At 32.0% G+C, this 27,201-nt stretch overlaps 1 protein-coding gene across 1 annotated transcript; it reads right to left on the reverse strand.

Moving 5' to 3' along the window:
- Positions 1-8,368: 8,368 nt before the first annotated feature.
- Positions 8,369-26,221, reverse strand: LOC133332472 (kinesin-like protein unc-104). The gene is made up of 24 exons (XM_061540875.1): positions 26,075-26,221; positions 25,907-25,989; positions 25,592-25,831; positions 25,090-25,530; positions 23,909-24,072; positions 23,698-23,837; positions 21,333-21,374; positions 18,811-18,945; positions 18,053-18,726; positions 17,861-17,972; positions 17,434-17,791; positions 13,086-13,341; positions 12,856-13,012; positions 12,612-12,789; positions 12,453-12,540; positions 12,098-12,394; positions 11,665-12,024; positions 11,399-11,588; positions 10,419-10,811; positions 10,238-10,349; positions 8,968-9,157; positions 8,762-8,898; positions 8,595-8,696; positions 8,369-8,517 (listed from the first exon to the last, which is right to left on the reverse strand). The coding sequence occupies exons 1-24, from the start codon at positions 26,175-26,177 to the stop codon at positions 8,421-8,423; spliced, it is 5,049 nt and encodes a 1,682-aa protein (XP_061396859.1). The 5' UTR covers positions 26,178-26,221; the 3' UTR covers positions 8,369-8,420.
- Positions 26,222-27,201: the final 980 nt, after the last annotated feature.

Consider the following 27,201-nt stretch of genomic DNA (forward strand, 5'->3'; position numbering starts at 1 on the left):
CGAAAGATATATAGGGACTTTGGTGTACCATTTACCTCAAATCAGACGAAAATATATATGGGAGCTATATCTAAATCTGAACCGATTTTCACGAAATTTAACACACATCATTCTAAACTTTATTCGGTACTATATGCCAAATTTCGTGCAAATCAAAAGATATATAGGGACTTTGGTACACCATTTACCTTAAATCGGCCGAAAATATATATGGGATCTATATCTAAATCTGGACCGATTTTCAGTAAACTTAAGACACACCATTATTGACCTAATTTAGTACGCTGTGCCAAATTTCGTGCAAATCGAAAGATATATAGGACCTTTGGTAAACCATTACAGCTATACCTAAATCTGGACCGATTTTCAGGAAACTTTACACCATTCTAGTCCTAATTAAGTGCGCTGTGCCAAATTTCGTGCAAATCGAAGGATATATAGGGACCGTTTGCATTAAATCGGACGAAAATATATATGGAAGCTATATCTATCTGAACCGATTTTTCCCAATTTCAATAGGGTTCGTCCTTGGGCCAAATAAGTGACCTGCATATTCTCAAAAGGAGCCATGAGGGGGAATACGCCAAAAAGGGGGCGAATATTATTTTTGGTAGGGAGATTTATTACCATATACGACTATAAGACTATAATTGCAGCGAATTCGGTTGAGAAACGCGCTCAAGAAGCCCAAAATACCGAAAATTGGGGATATCCTCATATGTGGGCTTCCCGAAAATTTTAGTACCCAATAAGAACCCAGTGTAGCAAATTTCAGCGAATTCGATTAAAAAACGCGTTCAAGAACCCCAAATTACCGAAAATTAAGGGGTACCCTTATATAGGAGCTATACCTAAACGTGGACCGATATATCCCATCTTCGCCTGCAGACAAAAGACAACCCTATGCAAAATTTCAGCACCCTATCTCAGTTCCTTCGGAAGATAGCGTGATTACAACAGACGGACGGACAGAAGGATAGATGTTATATTTAAATCTGAATAAATTAAATGTTTGATCTACATAGATATTTTAACCAATTGAAAAATCTCATACACATACCATTCTGAAATCAATGAAAAGTCTTTGGTGTGTAATTTGGACCGAATTGAGCAACCGTTGTACACTTTTTTGCAACTTTAAAAACCGATTTCAAGGAACCTTAACACACATCATTCTTGATTCAATAGCATTCGTTATACAAAAGTGTATCCCAATCGGACAGATATTGGGAATTTCGTGCACCATTTACATACAGTCGGGCGAAACTATTTATGGGTGCTATATCCAATTTCCAACCGATTGCATAATTTTGTCTCAATAGGACAAATATTAGGAGTTTGGTGCATCATTCACATAAAATCGGACGAAACTATATATGGGAGCTAAATCTAAATCTGAAACGATTTCAATGAACATAATTCAGTGCGCTGTGTAAAACGTTTTCTCAATCGGACAAATATTGGGAATTTTCTGCATCGTCCAAATAAAATCAGACAATTTCAACAAAACTCCGCATATATCAACCGCGACCTAATTCAGTACGTTGTGCAACATTTTGTGTCAATCGGACATATTTTGGGAGTTTAGTGCATCATTCACATAAAATCGGACGAAACTATATATGGGAGCTATATCATAAGTATGAACATAATCCAGTGCGCTGTGCAAAAATTAGTTTTAATCGGGCAAATATCGGGAGTTTGGTGCATCATTCACATAAAATAGAACGAAACTATATATGGGAGCTATATATAAATCTGAAGTGATTTTCTCCATTGAAGAAACATTTCCAAAGACTACCGAAATGACACTTAGAAGTCTCACTAGAAGTCTCATGTAATTTACAAAACTGACAAAATCGCATTAGTTTTTTTTTTTTTAATTTCAAGGTTTTAAAAATATAATAATTTTTTTCTGTATACATGTCGCGAAATTCGATCATTAGGAAAAACGGGGTCAACATTGTTTGAATTTAGTTTAGTCAAACATGAGCCATTGCTTCTAATGGTCGTTAAATACTGTGACCAAATTTACATTCTCCAACACGTCAACAAGGATATTTTGTTACCATTTAATTAAGCTTCCCTCTTACCAACAAGACAAATATTTGTGTCATTTAGTGTAGCAAAAATGTTGTTTCGCTTAGACAACTTTGTTACATAATTGTTAATACTTGTAATTGTGATGAAACAAAAATGGGGTCATTGTTTTTGAACATTTTCATTTGTATCGTACTCCGTATCTGTTCATAATCCAATATATTTGAAAAGTGCTTTTAATTTGGTTTTTATACCCTTCACTGTGATACAGGGTATTATGGTTCCTTTTCAGAATATGCATAGCATCACATTCTGAGTCGATTTATGCATGTTCGTCCATCCGTCTGTCCATGCTAAATTATAAACATAGTACAGGTCGCATCTATGATCCGAATTAGATGGAATTTCGCACAGGTCACTTATTTGGTTCATTTGTATCGCATTCCAGTTATACATCTGTTCATACTTAAATATTATTCAGAAGTGATATTACTTGTACTAAATTTAGGGTTTTTCATTTAGCACCAAAACATAAATTTGCAGTAATTCCAACACAATTGAATTGCAAAATGTCCAAAGTCCAAATGTGATATCTGCCAAACACATATATGTATATGAAGTGTTAAAAAAAAAACAATGTTTGTAAATTTATTGACACTATTTAATTCAGAATATATAAATAAATGTATTAGTCAACAAATCCGTAAAAATCGCCAAGATTTCGTTTCATAACTATTTTTATACCCACCTCCATTTACAGTACATTTACTCAGTAAGTTCTATTTAAGAGAGTAAGCCGTTTTTATTCTCTTTTGCAATAAGACTGAGGTAAGTAAACAGACACAGCTGATTCAAAAATTACAGAGTTTTCAAAATTTTACTGCTTACAATTCTTTCAGTTAACTCCAGTAAGCTTTTAGTTTTTTTTTTTAACAATCAAACTTGCTCTCTAACTTGACTCTCTTTTACTGGATTTTTGGGTTAACAGACAACATTTAGTAACAATTGTCACCAAATATCGAGTAAACAGACACAACTATTATTGGTCCACTTTTTAGGATAGCCGCCATATAACGCTACACCACATTATCCTTTATGTGAGGTGGATAGTAGATTGGGGCACGTTTTTCAACCAAATTGGCTTTCATATGATTCGTCCATGTGCTGCATTTCGAGTTTGCTCGAATGTGAAACATTTTCCCAAATTTGGTGTGCTCCATTTCGAATTCCCAAAAAATATTGGGAATATAATTCGAGCACATATAACCTTGTGGATTGAAAACGAAATGAGATCGTACGTGTTTTTCTGAGCACGTACATGTTAAAAAAGAACGCTGAAGTAATATTTAACGTGTTTTTACAATATTTATTTAAAAAATAAAGTATTTACATTAGTTTTTATAGTAAAATTAATGAAAATAAAAAAGGGCCACCATATGATCAAAATAAAAATAGAATCTATAAAAAATATACTTTTAAGATTTCCAATAATCCTTTTAATAAAGTTTCTTGCAGATGTGTGCCCTTTATTATATCGATGTTGACAAGATCCATGCTCCACTTGCTTATAGGGCGCCATCAAAAATGTTTCTAAAGCGTAACCACTGTCTCCCAGAAGCCAACTATTTTGCATACCATTTCCTCTTTTGTTAATGCTGCCTAGCTGCACTCATATGCCAAATAAAAGCATCATGGCTGTATCCTGGTCTGCAGCTGTCCACAGCTTGCGCACACTTTGTCTTCAAGGACTTTCGTTAATCTCCACAATATTTTATACATTGTTGTGCGATCAACACTTATATTTAAATCATTTGCCACTACCCTCTGAAACCCACCAACAGCCAGAAATCTTTGCTGCTAACTGCAGTTTTTCGGGAATGGTACCCTTGTGTATGAAAGGACCAACTTCTCTCAAAATATCCATAAATGCTTATTTTAACACGTTCCAGTATCATTAGACTTTTTCTGGTAGAAACCAGGGCAATTAATAAGCCAGAAGGCATATTTTTTTTTAATTTTGTTGTTAAAAAAATTGCAAATTCCAATGAAACATATGTTTTTTTTATTGAACACATTTCGTAACATATTGAACACAGCTATGCTTTCGAGCCGCACTTTCGCTCGAAATTGAGCACACCATTTTGCACAACATGGGAATTTAAAAAAGCAATGGGAATTCAAAAACTCTCGGAACATGTCACATGGGCGATATTTGATCCCATTATAACGGTAACGCTCCACTGTCGGTATTTTGAACGTTTTAGAAGAATTTTCCAGCCGAAATGACTGTTATTTGTCATACCAAGTTTTTTCCTGTGCGACCTGGCCCAATCTAAAGACGAAATTAATTGTTATAATTCGAAATACAAATGTTTCGAAATGAAATTTGTATGGGCATTTCCGGAAAAAGGTAAACCAAAGTCGAAGAATTTGTTTATTTAATTGTGCTTAAATACGTGAAAAAAAAACTTCAAAAAAACACAAATAAAGACCACATTTGTCATTTTTTCTTCTTGTTCTTGGCATAAATACTAATTTAAAAACTGTACATGCAGAAAGAAAAGTGCAATAATAATGCTTGATATTTGTTATTCATGTAAAGAATATAAAAAGTTCAAAATATTCACACAATTCGCAGAGTTTTCCCATTATTAGCAGTGGTGTCGAAACTCATGTATATTTGAAGTCGAGTGAGTGATCGCTCTTTTGTGGCTTTTTTCTCGAAAGTTAAAAGCCGGAGGCCCTCTAATTTTTTACCACTGATAGTACTCCTAATGTTATACAAAAAAGTATTAAGAGAGAATTGTAAAAAAGTAATTCTTTTTGATTTATTTAAAATTCAAAGTTTGATTTTGCCTCTGAAATTCGTGTAAGTGACTGCGGAAGTGCCCATATTTCAATCGATTTTCTTCTGAAGAAAACTTCATACAAACATTGTTTAATGCATGGACATTAGTATTATTTTTTACAACCTCATATCCCAAAATGATATTTTTGATAAGTTTTACCTGATATTAGACAAGATCTTTAATCTTAAGGTGATCCTATAGAAAAACCTCACGTCAAATCATTTGAAAATATTTATTTATGAGCATTTTCATCCATTCTTACTGCCGGAATATATCCCACCTCCACGATACATTGCCTGCCATTAAAACTTAATAATGATCGATTTGCTACATTTCATATTTATTTAATTAATTTATTTATTTAATTTATTTAAATGATTATACACTTTTTTACCTTACTTCTCCACCTTCACTGGTCTGACTGACTATATCTGATTTTTTTTCATATATATTTTGTATATACTTTATTTTTTGGTTTTTAATTTTTAGTTTGCTTTTTTCTAATACTACATGATTTCTTCTTGTTCTTCTTTTTGTTGTTTTCAATATTGTTGCTTGGGTTTTTTTGTTGCTGATGTTGTTTGTTTTCCACCATTGGTTTCGGGAAAATTGGATTTCAAATGACCATCTCTGGGTTGATTTCGACTTGCAAATCTTGCTGACTGACTGCTTCAATAAATTATTGTATATAGTTTTTTTGTTTATAATAAATATAAATAGTATTGGTATTTCAGTGTTGTTTTTTGTTTTCATAATATATTTTATTTTCAATATTTTTTTCTTTTTTAGGATTTATTTTTTTATTGGTAATAATACTATTTTCTTGTCGTTCCTTCTCTTAAGAATGGTTTTCATAGGGGATTTTCTTTTTTTATAGTGTGAATTGTGTTGCCAATTTGCCAAACCAAAAAAAAAAAACAATTATTGATTTTTTATATGTATTTATATATGTTGTATGTATAAGTTAATATGTATATATAGATCTGTAGCTGACTGCTGACTGAAACAAATTCTATAACAAGCAAACACACGTACACACACAAAAGACTTCTAGAAAAGAATCCTTGAGAGAGCGAAACATGAAAATAAAATTTAAAAAAACGCTTAAAATCCAAATTATTTCACACTTGTATTTTATAAATAAATAATATCAAAACATGTAAATACACTGAGAGAAAAAAATTAATAAATTGTATACTAACAAAAAAATAACTATGTACAATTAAAAAGAGAAAAACAAAAATATATATAAATACTTATGTATAGGGTATATAGATAATATGTATATAACAAATTTCGAAAATACAATTATAATAAATACATATATATATATAAAAAAATAAAATTAAATAAAAAACACAATTAAAAAACAGTTGTTTGTAAATAGTAGCAGTAAATACAATCCTACATGTTTCATAGACAAGCAATTATGATCTTTATTGTATATATTTTTAATTGGGAATATATTCTACATCAAAATGTTATCATAAAACCCAAACAATTTCAATATATTGAATGTTTCTCCTAACGAAATGTTATATTTTTATTTCAGAATGGGTATTTTATAGAGAGTATTGCACATAAATTGTTTATACATTTCATGGACATTTCATAACCTATGGACTACATATTTTAACATAAAATGTTTGAGTAATGCCCAAAACAAATATTTTTTAAAGCTCCCATTTTGACTCAAGTATTCATTTTCTATTGAAAATTATACAGAGTCAATGATTCTCAAAGAAAATCTGAAAATCTTTTATTTGGGTGCACAGTTTTACTTGGCCTACTATCAAGCTTTGAGTTGAGACATTCACATGCATTGATAGTAAGTTCCAAAATATTTTTTTTCTTTTTTTGCAAATTAAATTAATTAAAAAGAGAGTAAATTTTAGAAGACACTTATCCTTGGATTATTATCAAGCTTTCAGTTGAGGCATTCATTTGCACTGATAGCAAATTACATTTAAATTTTGCTTTGTGAATGATGATTCCATTGAATATAATATGGAAATTTCTGAAATGAGCGGACAAATTCATACATTTGTATATTCTTTCTATGAAGCCATTATTTTGAAGCTATTTAAGCTATGTATTTTCAAGGTTACAAGAAATATTTGTCATTAATGATAATTACTATTAAGAATAGTGAATAGAAATATCACCACACAAAGGCATTCTTTTGGAGATAATTATTACATATTTTATAGCCTATGTACAAAAACTATAAAATTATTATACGGATTTTGTAAAGTAAAGTAGAGCAAATTACATTTCATCCTACAATTGGTATTGATTTGTCTATTATCCATGCGTATTCCATTGTTTATTCTTTTAAATACTGCTAATATTATACACACAACTGTTTCTACACTATATTACTAAATAATATCAATAATAAATTACTAATAAAATCTGCTGCACATTTTCATTTCTACTACCTCTGATACCTCTTAATGTCTTTAGTTTCTTTTGTTTTTCATCATTTCTTCTTTTTAAATATAACCAACAATAAAGCATTTTTTGTTTTAAATATGTGTTTTTCGTATAGTATAAGTAATAATAATTGTAGTTGGTAATAATAAATTTCGACAAAAATTTGCTTATATTTTAAAATAATAATCGTATTTGTTTCTTGCGTTTAAATTTGCATTATTTGTGTTTTCTTGTAGATGCCGAGTAAAGAATAAATAAATTATTTAATTACATTAACATTAATTTAAACATAGAATGTTCTAAGGGGGCATACGGCGATAGGGGAAGAAACATATTACACATAAAGTTTTGTTGTTTTATCTTTGATTTTGGTATTTGCATTTCTTTGCTGTATGCTTTTTCTTTGTTTTTTGATAGTTGAAATAATTGTTCTTGATCATGAGGCTTTTGTTTTATAATTATTTTTATCTTTGAGTAGCTTTCATTTGTGGTTATGAGGATTTTTCTTCTTTTTTTGGAAACATTTATAGAGATTTTTATAAATTATTATTATTTTTTTACTTTAATATACTTTTCCAAAAATTCGAACCTTTGCTGCCGACTCTTCTTACGTGTCTTTGTAAAATACATTTCTTTTGTTTGCACTTAAATTTAAATTTAGTGTTTTGTTTCTTGGGAGGGGTTTGTTTAAATATAATTTGAATAATTTTTGTTTCTTATTTTGTTTTTCTTTATATAGTAATTATAATTATTCTTTGGGTGTTCTTATTTTTATAAATGTAAACAATCAATGCCTGCATTTCATTTATTTGTTTATATGTTGTTATTTGTTTCAAATCTTATTATCATCATCGATGGAATCCGTTTACTTTCTGCATTTTTTGTTTTGGGACAGTTATAGAAGATATACTATCTCTTGTTTTGCTTTTGAACAAAGTCCTTTTTGCGTCTGATCACTCCTTGACAAACCATATCCATGTGGTGTGTATTATAACTGCTATCCTTATAGGTTTCAAGTTTGAAATGTTGTTGTGTAGTTTGTGAGGATAGAATTGTTCTTTAATATACTAAAACGGATTCCATCGTAATCGTATCTCATTTATTATTACTGCCGGTATTTGTGGCAATTGTAGCCTGGATTTGTGATGCTGTTTGTGAGGCGGTCTCCTGTGTGCGTCGAGCCAAGCGAGATCTGAAATTGTAATGCAAATAAAGTTTTGGTTTTTAATAAAGAGTATTTCTTATATTTATCTTGTGTTAATAAATTACCTTATTTGTCCAGCCAACAATGGATTAATGGCATATAACCAATCATGGACTTCTTTGTCGCCCAGAGTTTGTAATAGATAACCACGGTGTTTGGTTACAACGCTATATTAATGAATTAAATAAATATCAATCACCGATAAAACTTGATTGTAAAAGGTCTTTTCTACCTGAATGTATTTGGTATTTTAACCATGGCTGCTTGATCTTCGCTGCACTCAACTTGAGCTGTGCCCAAATTCAAAATTGCACGTTCCACTGGATCTTTTTCCGATTTGTAAATGAAAACGTAAGGACGGCGGACAATCTACAAGCCAAAATGTTATCATAGAAATAAATAAATAAAAATACCTCTTAGCACAAAATGAATACATACCACCCAGCGTTTCTTCCAACCAGAACCGCCATGCTCCAAAACATTCAACAAACCCTTGCGGGCCACCACAGGACTGACACGAATTTCTTCCAATTCGGGTACATACAAGCGTAGAGGGAGGGCTGGTTGTGTAGCCGGTGCTGGAGCTTCCCAGCCATTGGGTGCATCCGAACGATCGGGAGAGCATAATCTAAGAAACAAAGGAAAACCATAGTCGAAAGGTTAGTATAAAGATGTCCACTAAACCGATATTTGTGCGAAACAAGAAACATTTAGAATATTAGTTTCGGTTATATATGTATTTGTTTTGCAAAGTGTTTAAGCAATAACTTGTTATGAAGTATTAGTTAAATTTAGTGTTTAATTTTAGAAGAATAAAATTAAAATAAATGACTACATAATGAAATTTATAACGTAAGCTGTCACATTTAAATAGTAAAATTGGTGTAAAAAACGTAACAAAATTTAACAGTAAAACGAAAACAAATAAATTGAAAATTTTACCTTCGTCTAATACAGTAGTAACCAAAGAAGAGTTTTTTAATACACACAAATATGAAAAAAGAAAAGGTTTATAAAGTTAAATAAATTAAGATAAATCAATAAATAGTTTTAAGTTTTTTTATTGTTTCTGCAAAAATTTGGTTATTATTTAAGATTTGTTCTAGGATGTACTCAGAGTAATCAATAGGCCATCGTGCAAGCAATTGTGTTCATATCAAAATGAATTCCAGGGAAAAATGTGCGTTTTGCAAACAAATGCAGTCACATAATCTTTTTATGAGTATTCTTTGCAGTTCTTATGTTCATAGTCTGATCTTTAAGGCTATTATTAATCGATCAAGTGCAAATCAAATCGCGGTAATATTATAATTATATTTCAATCTTATTAATATATGCAATAGAAACAATCCAGTCTACCATCGGACGATTTGATTGTCGTGAAAACGAAATGAGCAACGAAAATGTCTGTTGCTGGCCCTGACTGTCGCGAACTGATTACATGTTGTTTGTATGAAAATTTGCCGAATTTGTATACTTGGCTTACTCCTTATCTCCTAACAATTAGACAACACTGGATGTTTTCCGATTTGTAACACTATAAATACAAGTTATCGCATTTGACATTATCTTATTAATCTTTATGCTACATTTCTTTTGAAAAGTATTTTCCTTAAGTGTGTTGTCATTTATGAAGGCATGAATATCGGCCTTTGAAACCTTCCAATCAATTCTGGCGTACTTCTTAAAAGCCAGCACTCATACATACTCTATTGAACTGCTGGATATGCAGCTGACGGTCATATCAGCACATCCTTCATCACTGGGTGATACATCCGATTGTGATTGGTTATCATTGTTATCTGATTTGTTACTGCGTCCTAAATATCCAAACAAAAATACACATTTAAATATACATTCATGTCCGTGAAACTCATTATTCAATTTACCTTGTATTAGTTTCAAACACTTGTTCATCAGTTCAATTTCACGTTCATTGTACTCACGCTCAGGTAATATTTGTTGTGAGTCCTTTACCGGTGTCTGTGGTGATGGTGGTATGACCATATGTACAGGCGATGTTGCTGCTTTAGCAGCCAAATTGCAAACATCCTTTTCGGTTTTTGTTGTCGGATTCGGATTTGTATCCATACCCAAACGTTCACGCAATAACAACAAATGACGAACACGTCCAACCTCTTCGAGGCGTGTTAATTTCTCCAGTTCCCATTGATGATCAAAGATAAGGGAATCACCACGTGGACGCCACCCATGTAAATTTTCTTCACCGCGGACATAGGTTGAGCTAGTATCAAGGACGCGACGTTGTCGGCGTTGGACACCTTTGCAAAGAAAACAGGGACGAGAAAATTGTGTTAAAAATTTTGCGTTTAACAAAACAGAATAAAAAGTAAACGTGTTAAACAAAACTAAGCACTGGAATTAATGTAGAATATGCCGTTAAAACATTAAACATTTCATTAAATGTATAACATGTAGATTTATTGGAAAGGCCTTTGGGTATAAAGCAGAACAAAGATCGAGAGAGACAGACAGGCAGGTTTTAATAAGAAGGTTTTTATAACTGCATACTTCCTGAGATAAAATTGCTTTCAGAACAGATGTTAAACTGATTACAGCCAAAGAGTGATAGCCTGCCTGACCATCATATTTTTCATCTCTTATGAACGATAATTCAGTTAAGCATCCAATCTCAAATTGCATTTATTATATAAAAAGTTGAGATTATATACGGTGCCGTTACATATTGGTTCTAAATCTTGCATAAAAATTTTTGTATGACACTTTATGTTAAATCCATAAAATCAAGAAACAGCTTCTAAATTTGTAATCAAACGGCATATAAAACATAATTTACGGAGCAACAAAAACACACAACAACAGCAACGACTACATTTAGAACTTCTACCTGGACTACCTGCATCAGATGCTCTTCTTAATGATAATTCATAAACGCCCGATAAACGATTTGCCTCCGGATTACGATATTGACCAGAGAATAGATGTTTCAAAGAACGTGGACCGGTACGAGCATCACGACCATAAATGATCATGCTTAAATCTTTTGTAATAATAGCTGGGCGAGCACAATTTTCCAACTGAAACGAAAGTTAGCAAAAACATTATAACGAATATTACTCTGTCAACACCAAGAGTTATTAACTCCCAACTTACCTCCAAGTAAGCGCTCAGTGTTATATAGACCGTTTCACCACCCTGTGATACTCGATTCAACAATGCCGAATTATGAAGACTAGAATCCCAAGCAGCTTCAAATCTAAAGAATGAACGATCATCGCCGGGTACCTCAATAGCTTCGCCAGGGAATAAGCCCAAAGATAAAACACACGAATCTTCATCATCTTCCGAGGATTCGGGAGTGTTGCGTATACGTCCCACAACTAATTCACGAATATCCTTCCATTTCACTTCAGGTGTTGGTTCATGGACAATGGTAATGCGAATGCGTCGCTGAATGCCTTGATGCAATAGGAATAAGCCTCGGCAAGGAAGATCATCGCTATGTTCAACAACCTAAAAAAATAGGATGCACGGAGTGAGCAATCGAAAAATCTGAAAATGTTGAAATATGTTTCATCTAACTTACCGCCGGTACATATTCACCGTTGGGAGCCAATTCGCATATTTCAAACCACACCAAAACATCATGTTTTGCCAAGACTGTCGACGATGGAGGACATGGTAGCGGTCCAAATTTGGGACTGCGTACTGGCTGTGAAATAGGTATGCTTGGTGGTAACATGCGTCTTGGTGGTGGTCGTGATACGAATTCCTGTTTAGCATCCTTGTGCAAGGGATGTGTCTGGTAGTGGCCAAAGACTTTAAACATGATCGGTTGTGTTTTCAAATATTCAATAAACGACTTGGTAACTGGAACAGTAATCTGCAAAAGGAATACAAATGTAAAATGGGTTTGAAATCTAACAAAGATTAACACTTACATTCTGCACATGATAGAAACCCAAACGATCGCCGGCAGAGTTCTTAACGGGTTCTGTGGAGAATGCCTCCTCGTGACGATGTAAGAAGCTGTAATAACAAAATTAATTGTTGATTTTAATTTTAGGAAATTATAAAATATTCGTATAGCAATAACTTACTTGAATTGACAGAAGATATCTGCATACTCAGCACCAATACCAGTTGCCTGCAATACTGTAACACGGAATGTAAATTCTTTGCCAATTTGTAAATGTTCACCAGGTTCATCCTGAGCCTCCTGACATTCTGATGCCGAATTTGAATCAATGCCACGTCCCGAATCAACATCTCCAAGCTCTGAAATAGTTAACAAATTTGTTTAGTTTAAAAGTTTCATTAGTTAGTATTGCTTGGGTAACAAACCTTCAAGTTTGCTATCCAAAGCACTGCCATTCTCTATATAACGTTGAACATCATCCTTGTCGTTCAAAGCACGATAACGTGGTTTAGCATCGTCTTCATTGAATATCAAGCGAGCTGATTGTTTAACACCATTATTGAAATCCAGAGATTCTTCATCCTATTGCCAAAAATTAAATGAAAATATAATTTGAAAACAAATGTGTATAGAGAAAATATTTCCTTGAACTTACCAAAACCGGCTGTACTGCAATACGTAAATAGCCCCGGACATCACCCCGCTCATTAACAATGGCCACCTTGTGCACCAATGGTACGGGATACAAGAGATTACTCAAATAAACAAATGATCGACCAACCATACGGAACCATGGGAAACGATCATAGAATGGATCACCACCAGTAAGAGATTCTACATTGTAATCGGGCGATGATGGACTGAGTTCGGCTTCATTGTGATACATTTCACGCATCAACTCCAAACGTTGCCTGGAAAAAAATGCAAACACAATTATAAATTAAATATTTTTCGAGTTCAAAACATTTACAATATGGTATATTTTTTGATAGATACTTCAAGAAGCTACGAAAATAAAGCAAATGTGTACAATAAAAATAGGCAACATAAATTTTAATAAACCAGCCAAATGATAATTATAACTTTGAATATATATATATATATATTCTGTAAGTAGCTGCACAATATAATTATTTAAATATATATTGGTAGACTGATCGCGTAAACTTTTATGTCGACTTAGAAATATCCCTCAATATGTTAGTGATAGTAACAATCTGAAAAATTTAAATAAACACTTATGTTGCAAAGACCCCCTACCGTAACCGTAAAGCTCTATAATTTGGAATCACATGCTAAATTACTTGATTCGTTTATTAAGCTGTTAATTTTATCAATAAATAGAATCATCGATCAGTAAAAATTGTTTTCAAATATGTTAGGGTCTTGACATTTTGAATGAAGTTATTTTTGATGAAAAGATCTTGGAGGATTATATAGACGAATTTGATTTGATTTGGTTGAAGAAAATAATTTTATAAAGAATGAAGAGACGTTTTACAAACGACAGTAACCCTGCATAGACTAAAGTACATAAACAGTGATGCTGTGAAGCTTCTTCCAACCATCTACGGTGGAAAAAACAACTTGCAGTCCTTTGAGGCGGCAATTAGAGGGTTAAATATTGAATACATATTTCAAAAAATATCCAAGGCTATTAAAATCGGTATTTACCAACCACAAAATTATAAATATCTTTGATATAAATTGAATTAATCGCAGTACGTTTACAACCCTCGTATACATTGATAAAAAAAGGAAATTAGGAAAAAGCTATTTAAATCGGGAGATTTTTTATAGATAGAAGAGACATAGCATCTTTGGAAGACCATTGAAATGGAATCAGGCGAAAAAATATTGTGATCTACATAGATATTTGAACCAATAAAAAACCATTCTGAAATGTATTAAAAATTGCAAGCCAATCGGGCAAACATTTTGGTGTAAGATTTTTATGAAATCCAGCAAAATTTGTATGTGAGCTGTATGTAAATCTGACATCAACAAAACTTCACAGACATCAACCTGAACGGAATTCAGTACGCTGCGCAAAATGTTGTCTCAATAGGACAAACCTTGGCAGTTTGGTGCACCATTTACATAAAATCGGATGAAAATATATATGGGAGCTATATCTAAATCTGAACCGATTTTCACGAAACTTAACACACATCATTCTAGACTTAATTCAGTACTCTATGCCAAATTTCGTGCAAATCGAATGATATATAGGGACTTTGGTACACCATTTACATTAAATCGAACAAAAATATATATGGGACCTACATCTACATCTGAACCGATTTTCCCCATTTTCAATAGGGTTCGTCTTTGGGTCAAATGAATGAGCTGTGCCTAATTTAGAATTTAACATGGCCAAACGGACGGACATACATAAATCGAATCAGAAAGTGATTCTATGCATATTCTCAAAATACCCTGTACCACATAGTGTGGTGTAGGGTACAAAAATAATATCCAAATGGTCCTTGAGCAAGACGCGGCAAAATTTTTAAGCATTCATGACTGCGATATCAAACCTCCAAGTGGGATATAAGCCTCAACAAAATCAAGTCGAACCTACGATTCGGTTGATATGAGACAGGTAATATATAATGGTATTTAATATTATATAGAAATATAATATATTTATACAAAAATAATATATAAGTATTTCATGCAGTATTTATATAAATTTGCAAATAATATTTCCTCAAAGGCACAACAGTAATAAAAAATAAGTTAAAAATATACAAATACAAAAAGTGAACATGCAATAGATATTTCACAGTCAATTCCCAAAAAAATGAAAAGAGAAATGGAAATTAAATATTCTTGTTTTTGTTAGGTTATTTATATTTATAACTGTATTAATTCAATGGTATTAATTTCGTACAAGGACATCAACATAATTTATAACTCCTCAATAGATATATTTAGTATGCGAAACATTTTTATTAACGGACAATCATTTTAAACATATTTATTATGTAAGGGTTAATGAATTTTTCCCACTAAGCACCATAGGACCACTGACGTATTTTTATTATGTACGTGTAATTGTTAAGGGAATGGAATCGGACAAAGCAATTTGAAATTAAATAAAAATCAATATCCATTAAAAAAGAACATTTAAATATAAAGATATTCACACTAGAAAAATATATGAAATAACGGTATTTGCAAAATAAAACCAAAACAAGTAAATAAAATTAAAACTTAAAAAACAAAGACACAGATATGTTTTGGAATAGAGTAGAAAAGAAAAGGAACCTCGAAAAAATTAAAGCCAACCTAGAGGGCATAAGATTAGCCAATGATAGACGGGATGGTGAATTGTTGTTTGATTTCAATTGAGTCGATTTTGAAGGTGATGGCTGTGGCTGTTGTTGATGTAAATTGGATATCTGTTGTTGTTGCTGCTGTTGCTGACGCTGTAGCTGATGCTGTTTCACAACATTTCCCAAATAACCATTCAGAGCAAATTCTTGCAGACGATTACAACACTCAGTGGTTGCCTCACTTAACATCGACGATGGCGTTGACATTGTCGGCGATGATGATTCAATTGGATGAGGAACATTGATGTCGGCAATGTTGTTGGGAGTACAAGCGGAATTTGGTATGGATGAACCATCAGTTAAGGCTGAGGTATCATAGAGCATTGATGATGGTGGTGATTCCACATTGTAAATTTGTCGCATCATTTCCAAGCGATAACTGTTTTATGTCATTGTTTTTTGTCATTTTTAATGTTAAATAGCAATCATTGTATGTATTTTTGTTTTGTTCAATAAATGTTGTTATGAGTATTTGGTATTTTTGTGTATTAAAGAAATGAGAAAAATAAATAAAGAACATATTTTTCAGAGAATGAAGGCTAAAGTAAAACACAAGATCTAGAGATACAAAGGATATTACGAATTGTATTTTCTACATTACGAAGAACTTAAAAAATGAAATAAAAAACTAAAATAGTGAAATGAGTCGTGTTATGGTGGTTATAGTGTGAAGTTTAATAGATTTTTGAAAGTAAAATAGTTTTAGTCGAATTATAAATGTATAAACAATTTTAGGCCAATTTACCTTTATCAAGTTTGATATGCAATATTTTATATATATATACAGCAACAATCAAATCCAAAAGAAAAAGTTATACAAATTTACAATCTACCTCACTTTACCGAAAAAAGTTTGAAACCCATTTAGATTTAAAATATTATTGTTGGTTTAGTTTGTCGAGTTTACGAAGAATTTCGTCTATTTTACATTTTAAAACAAAACTTAATGAAATCGACATTACAAAAATATATGTTTTATATATAAGAATGAAGGTTAGTTTTGTTTATTAAAAAGATGTAGTGATTATAGTACTTTCAAGTACTTTCAAGATAAGCCCCAAAATCTCTGCTACGCAATTCATAAAAATCATTTGAATATGTATGAATGCTTCGGAGGTGATTTTTTCCATTTTGCCGTCGTTGAAACATGTATTTTGTTTCGACAAAAAATGTATTTATCAATCATTTTACTAACGTTATGACAAGCTACATAGATTTTTGACCGATCAATTCCTCCACTATATATACTCATATAACATGTTCTACCCAATACAACAGCATTTCTTCAGATTCAAATATATAAAGAACAACATTTTAATACTTCAACTCAAGAAAACAACCACCATGCACGTTCAAAATCATTGTTATTTTTAACTATAAAATAAACTGATTTAACAATTATTTTAACTGAAGAAGCCTTTGAGGTTATGATAGGGAAAAATAACTAATTTGAATAACAAACAAAAATTAATTAAACCTAAATCAATGTAAACCAAAAAAAAAAAATATCTAAATACAAATAATGTTTGCTTATTAAAACAAAACAATGGTTGTGAGAAGAAAATTATAACTCCAACGAATATAAAATCAAAAGAAAAATCTCCCACAGAAAACTAGAACACATATCTGGGGAGTGCGAATAAAAGCAGACAAACAACTTACCGCAACTTTTCCAAAGACCAATAATGGGTGGCACCATTCTTTGTATCGGTAACTTCAACGGCAACCAATGTTTTTGATACTGGTGGTGTGCCGAATTCATCTTCAGTCTGAAGTGGAGAGGCAGACGAGGCCAACTCGGGTGGCAAAGGTGAGTACAAAGTGTCAGTGAGAAGAGTGAATTGGAACTGCACCTTCTTTTTCAATTCGACAGAAATGGCATTGGCCTCCTTGAGGAATATGGCATTTCCCCATAAATCATCTCGTAGTGAGGTAAACTGATGATAACGCCACTTGCGGAATGCCCAGGCAGCCAAGCCGGCCTCACGTGCATTCCAACATGATTCATAAGCTGGGTTCGCTATAAATTAAATTGCAAAATATTATCAATTGAGGTGTGTCAAAACTAGTTTTGAACAACAATACTTACAATAAACCTCTTCATCTTGCAAATCTTCAGGGGTGTAGCTGCTGTACATGGACATGGTCATTGACTGTTCCTCCACTTGCTTTTGTAAAGCATCAATGCGAGCCTCATATGACTGCAAATACAAACACATACACACATTGTTTTTCAAATAAATATTTCTTGTTTAAGACTAAAATCAAATACTGTACTTACCTTACGTTGCTCCTCGAATTCTTGATCGGCCTGCAATTTTTCTCGCTTATATTGTTCTTCCAAAACATCTAAACGTTTCTTCATTTCAGCCTTCAAATCAATACCCTGTTTCTCCAATAATTCACATTGAGCGAAATTCCAATCGACCTCCTGCGTATCACATTTCTCATTTTCGTTTTCATTTTCATTCTCAGCATTTTCGACAATTTTTTCACGTATTTCACGAGCCTGCTCGGGATTTGTAAAACGAAACACATGATTTTTGCCCAAAATAACACGGGATCCAGTTCGTAAGACTTGTGGTTCGACCATTTGACGACCATTCAAATAGACCAAGGCGTCTTTATGCGGTATCAAAGTGACAACATTGTTGCGATTTTCGAATGTACAGTGCTCCTTGAGGATGTGTGAACCACATAGCTGTATGTCTTGTGGAACATTTGCCTCATGGGTACCCAAACGGGTAATGCCATCCTTGATGTAATACAACAGACATTCCGATAAATTCGGATCTTCATTCAAATTCACCAAATGTGGTGTTTTCTTGGGCGAGAAAACGCCCACAGTCATGCCATCCTCTTTGACTGCAACACCCATTTCGGCAAAAACAGCTTCACGTTGTAAACGAATTTCTTCGGTACGTTTAAGTTTCTCCTCCCAGGTTTCATTTAGTTCTGCAAATGATTATAATTTCAAATAAGAATACCAAAATTTAAATTGAATAAATTTTATATCCCCTAAATAATTTTTGAGCTTACCGGCAATCAATTTTTCACTGGCCTGCAATTGATCCACAGCCATTTCTGCTGTTGAACCATTACGATTACGATTGATGGGCGATTTAATGGTAGTAGTACCACCATTACCACCTCCGCCATTTTTAATTTCATCTTCTGTAAAAACAAATTTCAATTGAAATCGATATTTAACAAGAACGCCTCCGTTTTAGCGGAAGTGGGTATATTCCAATACTTGATAAGTTTTTGCAAGGCCATAAATATTATTTACAAAATAAAGCAATACTACGTAAATGAAAATTATAGAAATTGTATTAAAGATGCAAAGTGAAAATATATTACGGCGGCTTGAAGACGAACAGTGGTTTGGACGAAGACACACACACATAATGATGAGAGCTGGGCATGGTAAGGGATCTTAAACTATTTTGTTTTATTTAATAAACCTAACTTATAAAAGATGAATTGCTTAAATTAGTCCTTACTTAATGTCCTTAACTAAAATTGTACATAGTTAAACTTTTCCCTATAGTTTCCTCCCAAATGTTTTCGGATCGTATATATATATATAACTTCCAAATCCAAAATCTCAATTCCGGATCGTACTAGTCATACTTGTAGTTTTTTTTATCATCGGATTCTTGGGAAAACAATCTGAACGTGGTAAAGCCGGAGATGGAGTGGTCTCCTCCCGTTTATGTGAGTATGAGGAAGAATTGAAAACAATTGATCACATACTATGTAGATGTCCAGCGTCACGCAGCAAAAGACATTCTTCTCCAGAATACATCCCATTAGAATGCATAGCTTTGTCAAAAATCTATTATGATTAAGCTATAACACCCGAGTGAAAGCAGATGCTAAATTATTCGAGTAGTTATTTTAGTTGTCCTTGGCCCAATGGGCTCGGTCACTGCATCACATAACATTAATTATGATTTTTTAGAAGTACAGGTATTCTGACCCCCTTCAAATTAGTAGATGACGCCTTGGGATAGATTCTCTTATACGTAATAAATTGAATTGGCATTGAAAATAAATAAGTAACATTTTTTTTATACATATAAATTAAAGCTGTTTATAACATTTTAAAACATTACTTGAAACATTTTAATAATATATAGTTTCAAATTAATTTCAAAGTTCTATTAGTTGATGAAGATGAAAAGTTAAGTAATATCCAACATCTGCTGGATATAATGATGGATTTCAGAATATAGCTTTATAAGCACAGATATACATATAATTAATTAATTTATTCGAAATTCTGGAAATGAATATTTTAAAGGTATTGCAAATGATTTGCGCCATAAATAAAGCATAGATAAAAAGTTTGTTTTTTTCATAACACAATTTTTTTAAGAAGCGGTTTTACGACACAATTCACTTGAATACCTTCCAATACAAAACCTTATACATACATATATATAGTAATATACATATATTTTGGAATTCAAATATTAATTACGCAGCAGATAGTGTTATACCAAAGACAGACGACAGCCTTAATTTGCATTAAATAGTTCTTAATTTGAATTAATATTTACCCCTGACAGACGAGAGTTTCTGCATTTATGAACCAGTTTTTTTTTTGTTTCAAAACTATTGTTTGTCTGTGTGTAGGAAGAAAATATTGACATTTTTTACAATATTTTTTTGGATTAAATCTTTATGAAAACGATACACGAAAGACAGGACAAATAACAGCTATAATTATGATAAAACAGCGCCCAGCTCGAGGGAATGTTGTATTTTGCCTTTATTTCTAGTTTTTATTTTCATAAACATAAATAAATTTGACAATAATCAATTTATTTTCTACAGCATTGCCATATTGAAATTGCTTAATTCAGTATAAATTCAGTTTGATTTTGTGCATTTGCAACACATAAAAATGAGGATAATGTACAAGTTAATTTGAATTAAGGCTGTTAATCCAAATTAAGGCTGTCGTCTGTCTAGGCTATTAAGGTAAATACACACGCAGATTTAAATAAAATAAATCATATAAATTATTTAAAAATACAAAGTATATGAAAAAATAAATAATTTTTTTATTAAATAGCAAAGCATGTGATACAAAAAATTATTGGTACAACAATAATATTATAAAAATATCATTCATTTAAAAAAAATAAACTTAATAAGGATTAAAATTGTTTATTATTGTCGTAGTCGTATTTTGACAAGAGTCGAAACGTAGAACTTAAAATATTGCGGTACTATGACTGGGACGAGTTTGTAATAGTAATTTTACTTATAGTATACCACACACAAAATACCGACACGGTAATAGATTTGTATTTATATTTTATAAAAACGTATCAAAATCGACGCGACTACGACATCTGTGACAAGGTTGAAATTGATTCAATTTACCACTTTCTATTAATTTTTTTAATGGACTTGCAATTTTGTTTTTATTGTCATACCAAGAATATTTATTTGTTCTTTTTCTTATTGTATTATTAAGCGTATACGTATTTGATATATTTACTATATAAATATTCATTTTATTATGGGTTTGTTACGAAACTACTTACTATTTGTATCGCGTTTTTCACAAACCACTTTGCCATCAGGCCCTAAATATGAACACAATGGAATTATTACCAAAATCAAAAAATTTCAAAACACAGACACAAGGGGGAGGAAAGTTACAAAAAAAAGAATAGTACAAACAAATAATAAATAAAATAGGAATATGCATATAAATGGGGGTTAGTTAATTAACAATTGATTGTACATACAAAGTATCAAGCCAAAAGTGTGTTATGCTAGTAGATAGGGGGAGGGGATCAACATAAAAAGGGAATACGGATTTGCTAATGGAAAAAAATATGCATATAAAAAAATAGATCGTACTACTATTTTCATCGGTTCCGCTTAGAGCTAATCAATAAAGTAAGAAAAATCAATAGATAGTAAAATAGGTAGCAAAGATTGTTGTTGTTTTCTTTTTTAAAAGAATAAATTAAACATTTGCAAAATTTTTGGCCTGATACTGTATGTCTGATATAAATTGAAGGTAACAATTTTAGTTTACGTTTTTTTAAGATGCGGGTTGGGTGGTAGGTAAAATTAATTTTGTAACTCATTTTCAATGTCATATATGCCCAACCTTGACATTACGTAGTATATTTAAATGGTTTATCTATTTTTCTATTTATAGCGACAAATTGTAACCTTCAATGAAATCAACACACACCATGAGTATATGTTATAGTAATTAACATCAACATATTTATAGATAAAGAACTAAGATTATTATTTTTTGGGGGTTAATTTAAAATTCAATAAGTTAACAATTTGTTTTATAAAGTTATTTAAATTATTTCAATATGTGTATTTTGTCAAATGCATTTTAAATTATATATAAAGTGAGGGAAAAATAAAATGGTCGATATCCTTTTTACTAGTAAAAAACTTTTTTTATAAGGTTTTTCTTATAATTGGAAACCGGCGTTGTATTTTTTTTTAAATCTAACAGCATTTAAGGGAACCCCCCCCCCCCCATTCTCGATTTGAATTTTTTAAGATTTTCAATGGGCTGGTAAATCAATACCAATGCTTGTTAAGGTTTGTAACTTTGCACATATATAATTGAAGATTTAAAAAAGAAGAAAAATAATTTACAAAAAAATTTTGTTATTGTTTTGTTGTTGTTTTTTGTAATTAAAGAAAAGTCCTTATTTTTGATGGCGGGCATGACTGGAACATCGGAATCCGAAAAATCCAAGGGTGTTAGAAAGAGTACATGTCTGGCTCTCGTATGAACTAGGATTATTGACTTCGCTCTAAAATTAACAAAATGGTGGACCTTTGACAAAAATATTTTTGGAAAATCGCCGATTTTTTACCAAAACCCAAGTCAAAAAATATATATACTCCCAGAGAAACGATGCAAAATTTGGAACCGATTGGATTATTAGTTTTTGAGTTATCGTGCCCGCCATTCGCAAAAAAATGTTTAGAGAAAAACGCGTTTAAAGTTTGAGAAACCCTTTAGCCGTCACTTGATGCTGACACACTAAATCGGATATATCTTCAACAGTTCTTGAGATTTTCACTTGAAATTTTGTAGAGACATTCTTTAATCAGTGTAGATTCGAATTATATCAACAAAAATTTTGACCCCGAGAATGGGGGGGTCCCCTTAATAACTTCATTTAATATTTTGAATTATATGAATTCGGAAAACGTTGAAATTATATATGCATATTATATTTAAGTTTGTTCCGTTTTAAAGCAAATTGGACTAAAGTCATTCTAGACTTAATGCGGGAGTCTATGATAAATTTCTAGTTAATCGTACAACGTGAGGTCGTTGATGCATAATTTACATGAAATAGGACGAAAAAAGCCGACTAAAGCAAACATGACGCTAGAGGTTTTAGGCTCAATGCAGTACCCTATGCTCATTTATTTTCTATAGCACAAGCGTTAGCTCATTGGTGCACGATCGTAAGACCGCAGATGTATTATTGAATTGGTACGCCAACAACAATTTTCTTTTTTCACACGTGACAATGTTTCTGTTATTGTATGTAATCATAAAAATTTAAGGAAAATGTCTTTAAAAATATCATAGATACAAGTTCTACAAAATATCAAAATCCATCCATTGTCTGTTTTCCCATAACGTTTGTACTCCTATATTATTTGTACTTTTATATTCTCGATTAATGTCTGACCCAGACACTATTCGGAGCACTATGAAGACATTTGTTATTTTTATCATCGCCAAGTCTTATTCGCTAACTTATACCATGCATTTGACAAAAATACACATATTTTAGTTTTAGGATTTATCTTGTTTTTCTTACCGGATTTGAAAACATAACTAAATCTAACACAATAGTAAAACAAACATACATTCATACAACCTATATTTATACGTATTATTACCTTCTTGCACTTCAATACCCTCAGCTTTCAGGAGATCACGCAATTTTTGAATTTCTTCCTTAAGTTCACGAATAAGTTTGGCATTGGCATCTTCATTGACGACAGCTTTGCAGACAATAGCCTTAGCACGATCAGCATATCTACAAATAAATATATACACAAGATTAGCAATTACTCAAATACTTTATTATTTATTAAAAAAAAAACTTACCTCAATGTACTTAATGTCTCGTCATAATTAATATCGGCTGGTGATATGGCTGCTATCATTGCAGTTTTTGAATTACCACCCAAGTTTTCACGTAACAACCAGGTTAGAACCGAGTCACGATATGGTATGAAATCAGCTTTTTTAGATTTTTTATTTTTGGAAGCCTACATTTGGGATTTTTCGATAAAAAAATTTGAATGTTAAAAAGCTATGTTAGGATATTATTAGTCGGTAGAATCATGTGGGCTTATGACCATCATCATGAGTTCTATATTGAAAAGGAAAATAGAAAAACATGCACTAACAAGATAATTTTCGAAGTATTTTTTTCTATACGTATATACTTATTACAATAATTGTCATTATTTTGGTAAATGTGTAGCAATTATATAGTTCATGAGAACACACATAAATATGAGTTCCCATGAATACATAAAATTCGAAAATTATCCTTCAAAAATATTGAGAAAATCTGAAACTGTTTTATAACTACTATAAATCATAAATGTAATTAGATAAAATGTAAATGTCATTATGTTTTAAATAAGAAAAATGTTTATAAATTAAATTTAAATATAACACAAACATTAACATATTTAATATCATCTCCCAGTTTTGATGAAAAATATCAATTTTCTTAAATCGATATACAAATCTCAAGATATATTCTGTAAAGGAATAAAACTTTTTTACACAATGTACTTTGAGATCTGATATACTTGTTTAAATAGACTTTTCTCACAAACCGGGGAGAATCACATGGAACCATAAACGTTAACGGTATTTTTATTTTACAAAGTTTTATTTAAAACAGAAAATAATTATTCGTTATTTGCACGTTATATACTTACAGACTGGAAATATTCAAATTTCGCATAAAAGGGCGTTATGGATAACCAATTGTTTGTGGCAAATGGAATTTATGAATATTATTTTTTGTTATTTGAGGTGAGAGAAAAAGCAAAGTGGATTTTTTATAGTAATTTAGAAAATATTTGGACAACTCGTTTTATTATAAGTTTTAAATTATTGTAAAGGAAAACAAAAACAAAACAAAAATATTCCGAAACAAGATATCATGGTAAATGTGTTTGCGTGTGTGTAACAAATGTAGGTAGTTTGTGTTGGGTATGAAAATCTAATGGATAGATGGATGACTTAATTATATTATCGCAACTTACAATTTCTGCCAAAGCTGAAATAACTTTGCCCAATGTGGTTAAGGACTTGTTTATGTTGGCTCCCTCCTTGAGACGTGTACCCTTAGCACCTGTTGAATCGGCACGTTCCGAACCGGCTAAATCAACCAAACTTATTTTGGAAACTTTTTCTGTATTCAAATCTGTCATGGCATCATGACGCTGTTGTGTAAAGAAAATCGTAAAGACGGCATGAGAACGAGAACTTGTCTCATTCATGTTGGTGGCTGCCACGGTACGGGCCTTGTTGCCCTCATCGATGAGATCGTGAATATCTTGATAGCTGGTAACAGCTAATTTCGATAGATCTTCAACATAGGGACCCAATAGAGGATGTTCACGGACTCGCAAATTGCCTTTATTTTTGGGATTCAACAAATCACGGACACGTTCACAATAGATTTCCATGTAAGAGACCTCAACCTAAATGAAATCAAATTAATTAATAAAACGTATTTTTTAGCATTAGCTATGGTTTTCTTACCGAATATTTCAAATCATCTGATTCTGTTGCAGCTATTCGCCTAAATAAATCTTTACAAATCATGGGTATTATACCCTCCTGATGTTCCTCCTGTTTACCCATCATGGTATAGGATTTACCAGCACCAGTTTGCCCATAGGCAAATATGCACACATTGTAGCCATCAAAGGAATGTTGCAACATTTCCTCGCCAATGTCTTTGTAGACCATGGCCTGTGTAGAGAAACATGGATCCTTGGGCTAGAAATGGGAACACAAATATATTTTTATGTTATATTGTAATTGTTATTATCTTGTATAATAAACTAAACTTACATTGTGTGACCAATAGGAATAATCGAAGTTAAAACGTTTGACAGCATCAGCGGAATTGGGTGGAACTTTTGGATTTGTAATGGCTGCAAAGAGAAATAAATACGTATGTGGTGTGGTGATGATGTTAATATAATCCTGATGACCATATGAATTTATGTATTAGCATACCTGTGGTGGTATTATCGAACATTTCTATAATACATTTTGATTCTCGACTTATCTCCCGCGAGTTAAAGGGACGCACTCGAACCGCCACTTTAACCGACGACATCTTGGCGGTGAGAGGCCCAAAGGCGGCCTAGTTCAACGGTGAAATAAAAATAGGTTAACTAGATAATCTGAAATGAAATTAGAGAGAGAAAAGAGATTGTTATTTATTTGAGATTGAAAGAGAATAATATTATAATGGAAATAAATTGATTGTATAAAATATTGACAGTTGTCTCTATCTTTCTCGTTATGTTGGATGTAATTTGGCCGTTCGTTTTTAATGAATAAGAATGACATTGACATAACTCCAAGCTCCCATATAATCAGCAGGCCGCATTTATAATCCGAATGGTATTAAATATGGTTCGCCTCAGTTTTTGGCTCAAAGACGAAACCTATTAAAGTTGTTGTGAATCGGTTCAGATGTAGATATAGTTCCCATATGGATTTCAGGCAATTCCAAGATGAAACAACTAAGAATTGAATACAGTCCAAAACGACGTGTGCCAAGTTTGCTTTAAGGAGACCCCACCCATTCTCGATTTCAATTTTTTATGATTTTCAACCGGCTGACAAATGGGCATACATTATATTAAAGACTTGTCACTTAGAAGATTTAAAGAAGAAGAAGAAGAAGAAGAAGAAAATAAATCGACAAAATGTTGTTGTTGTTGCTGTCTTCTTGTTTTTGGTAATTAAGGAAAAATCGTTCTTTTCGACGGCGGGCATGATTGCCGATCACTGGAACATTAGAATCTCAAAATTACAACGCAATTAGAATGAGAACATATCTGGCTCTGATATGAACTAGGATTATTGACTTCGCGCCAAAATGAGCAAAATGACGGACATAGGAAATTATTTGTTTGGAAAATCGCTTATTTTCGACCAAAACCCAAGCTGGAAAATAAAGAAGATGTTGACTGATTACATTTAGTTCACACGATAGCTATGTAGGTCCAGAATAATGTGTGAACTTTTTGAACGAATTGGATTATTAGTCGTCGTGCCGCCGCAATAAGTAAAAACACTGTTTTGAGAAAAACGTGTTTAATGTTTGAGAACGAATCATGTCGTCGCGGGAT

This window comes from Musca vetustissima, unplaced genomic scaffold, assembly GCF_032173495.1.
Source record: "Musca vetustissima isolate MV318-11 ecotype Yass unplaced genomic scaffold, APGP_CSIRO_Mvet_v1 utg9226, whole genome shotgun sequence".
Classification (NCBI taxonomy): Eukaryota; Metazoa; Arthropoda; class Insecta; order Diptera; family Muscidae; genus Musca; species Musca vetustissima.

What these genes read in the sequence shown, in the direction of transcription:
- LOC133332472 (XM_061540875.1), bottom strand. Translation starts at nt 26,177, where the DNA reads ATGTCGTCGGTTAAAGTGGCGGTTCGAGTGCGTCCCTTTAACTCGCGG. An exon ending in ATTCCTATTGGTCACACAAT is followed by an intron (nt 25,832 to 25,906) that starts GTAAGTTTAGTT and finishes TCCCATTTCTAG; the next exon opens with CCCAAGGATCCATGTTTCTC. An exon ending in GCAAGATGAAGAGGTTTATT is followed by an intron (nt 17,792 to 17,860) that starts GTAAGTATTGTT and finishes TTTAATTTATAG; the next exon opens with CGAACCCAGCTTATGAATCA.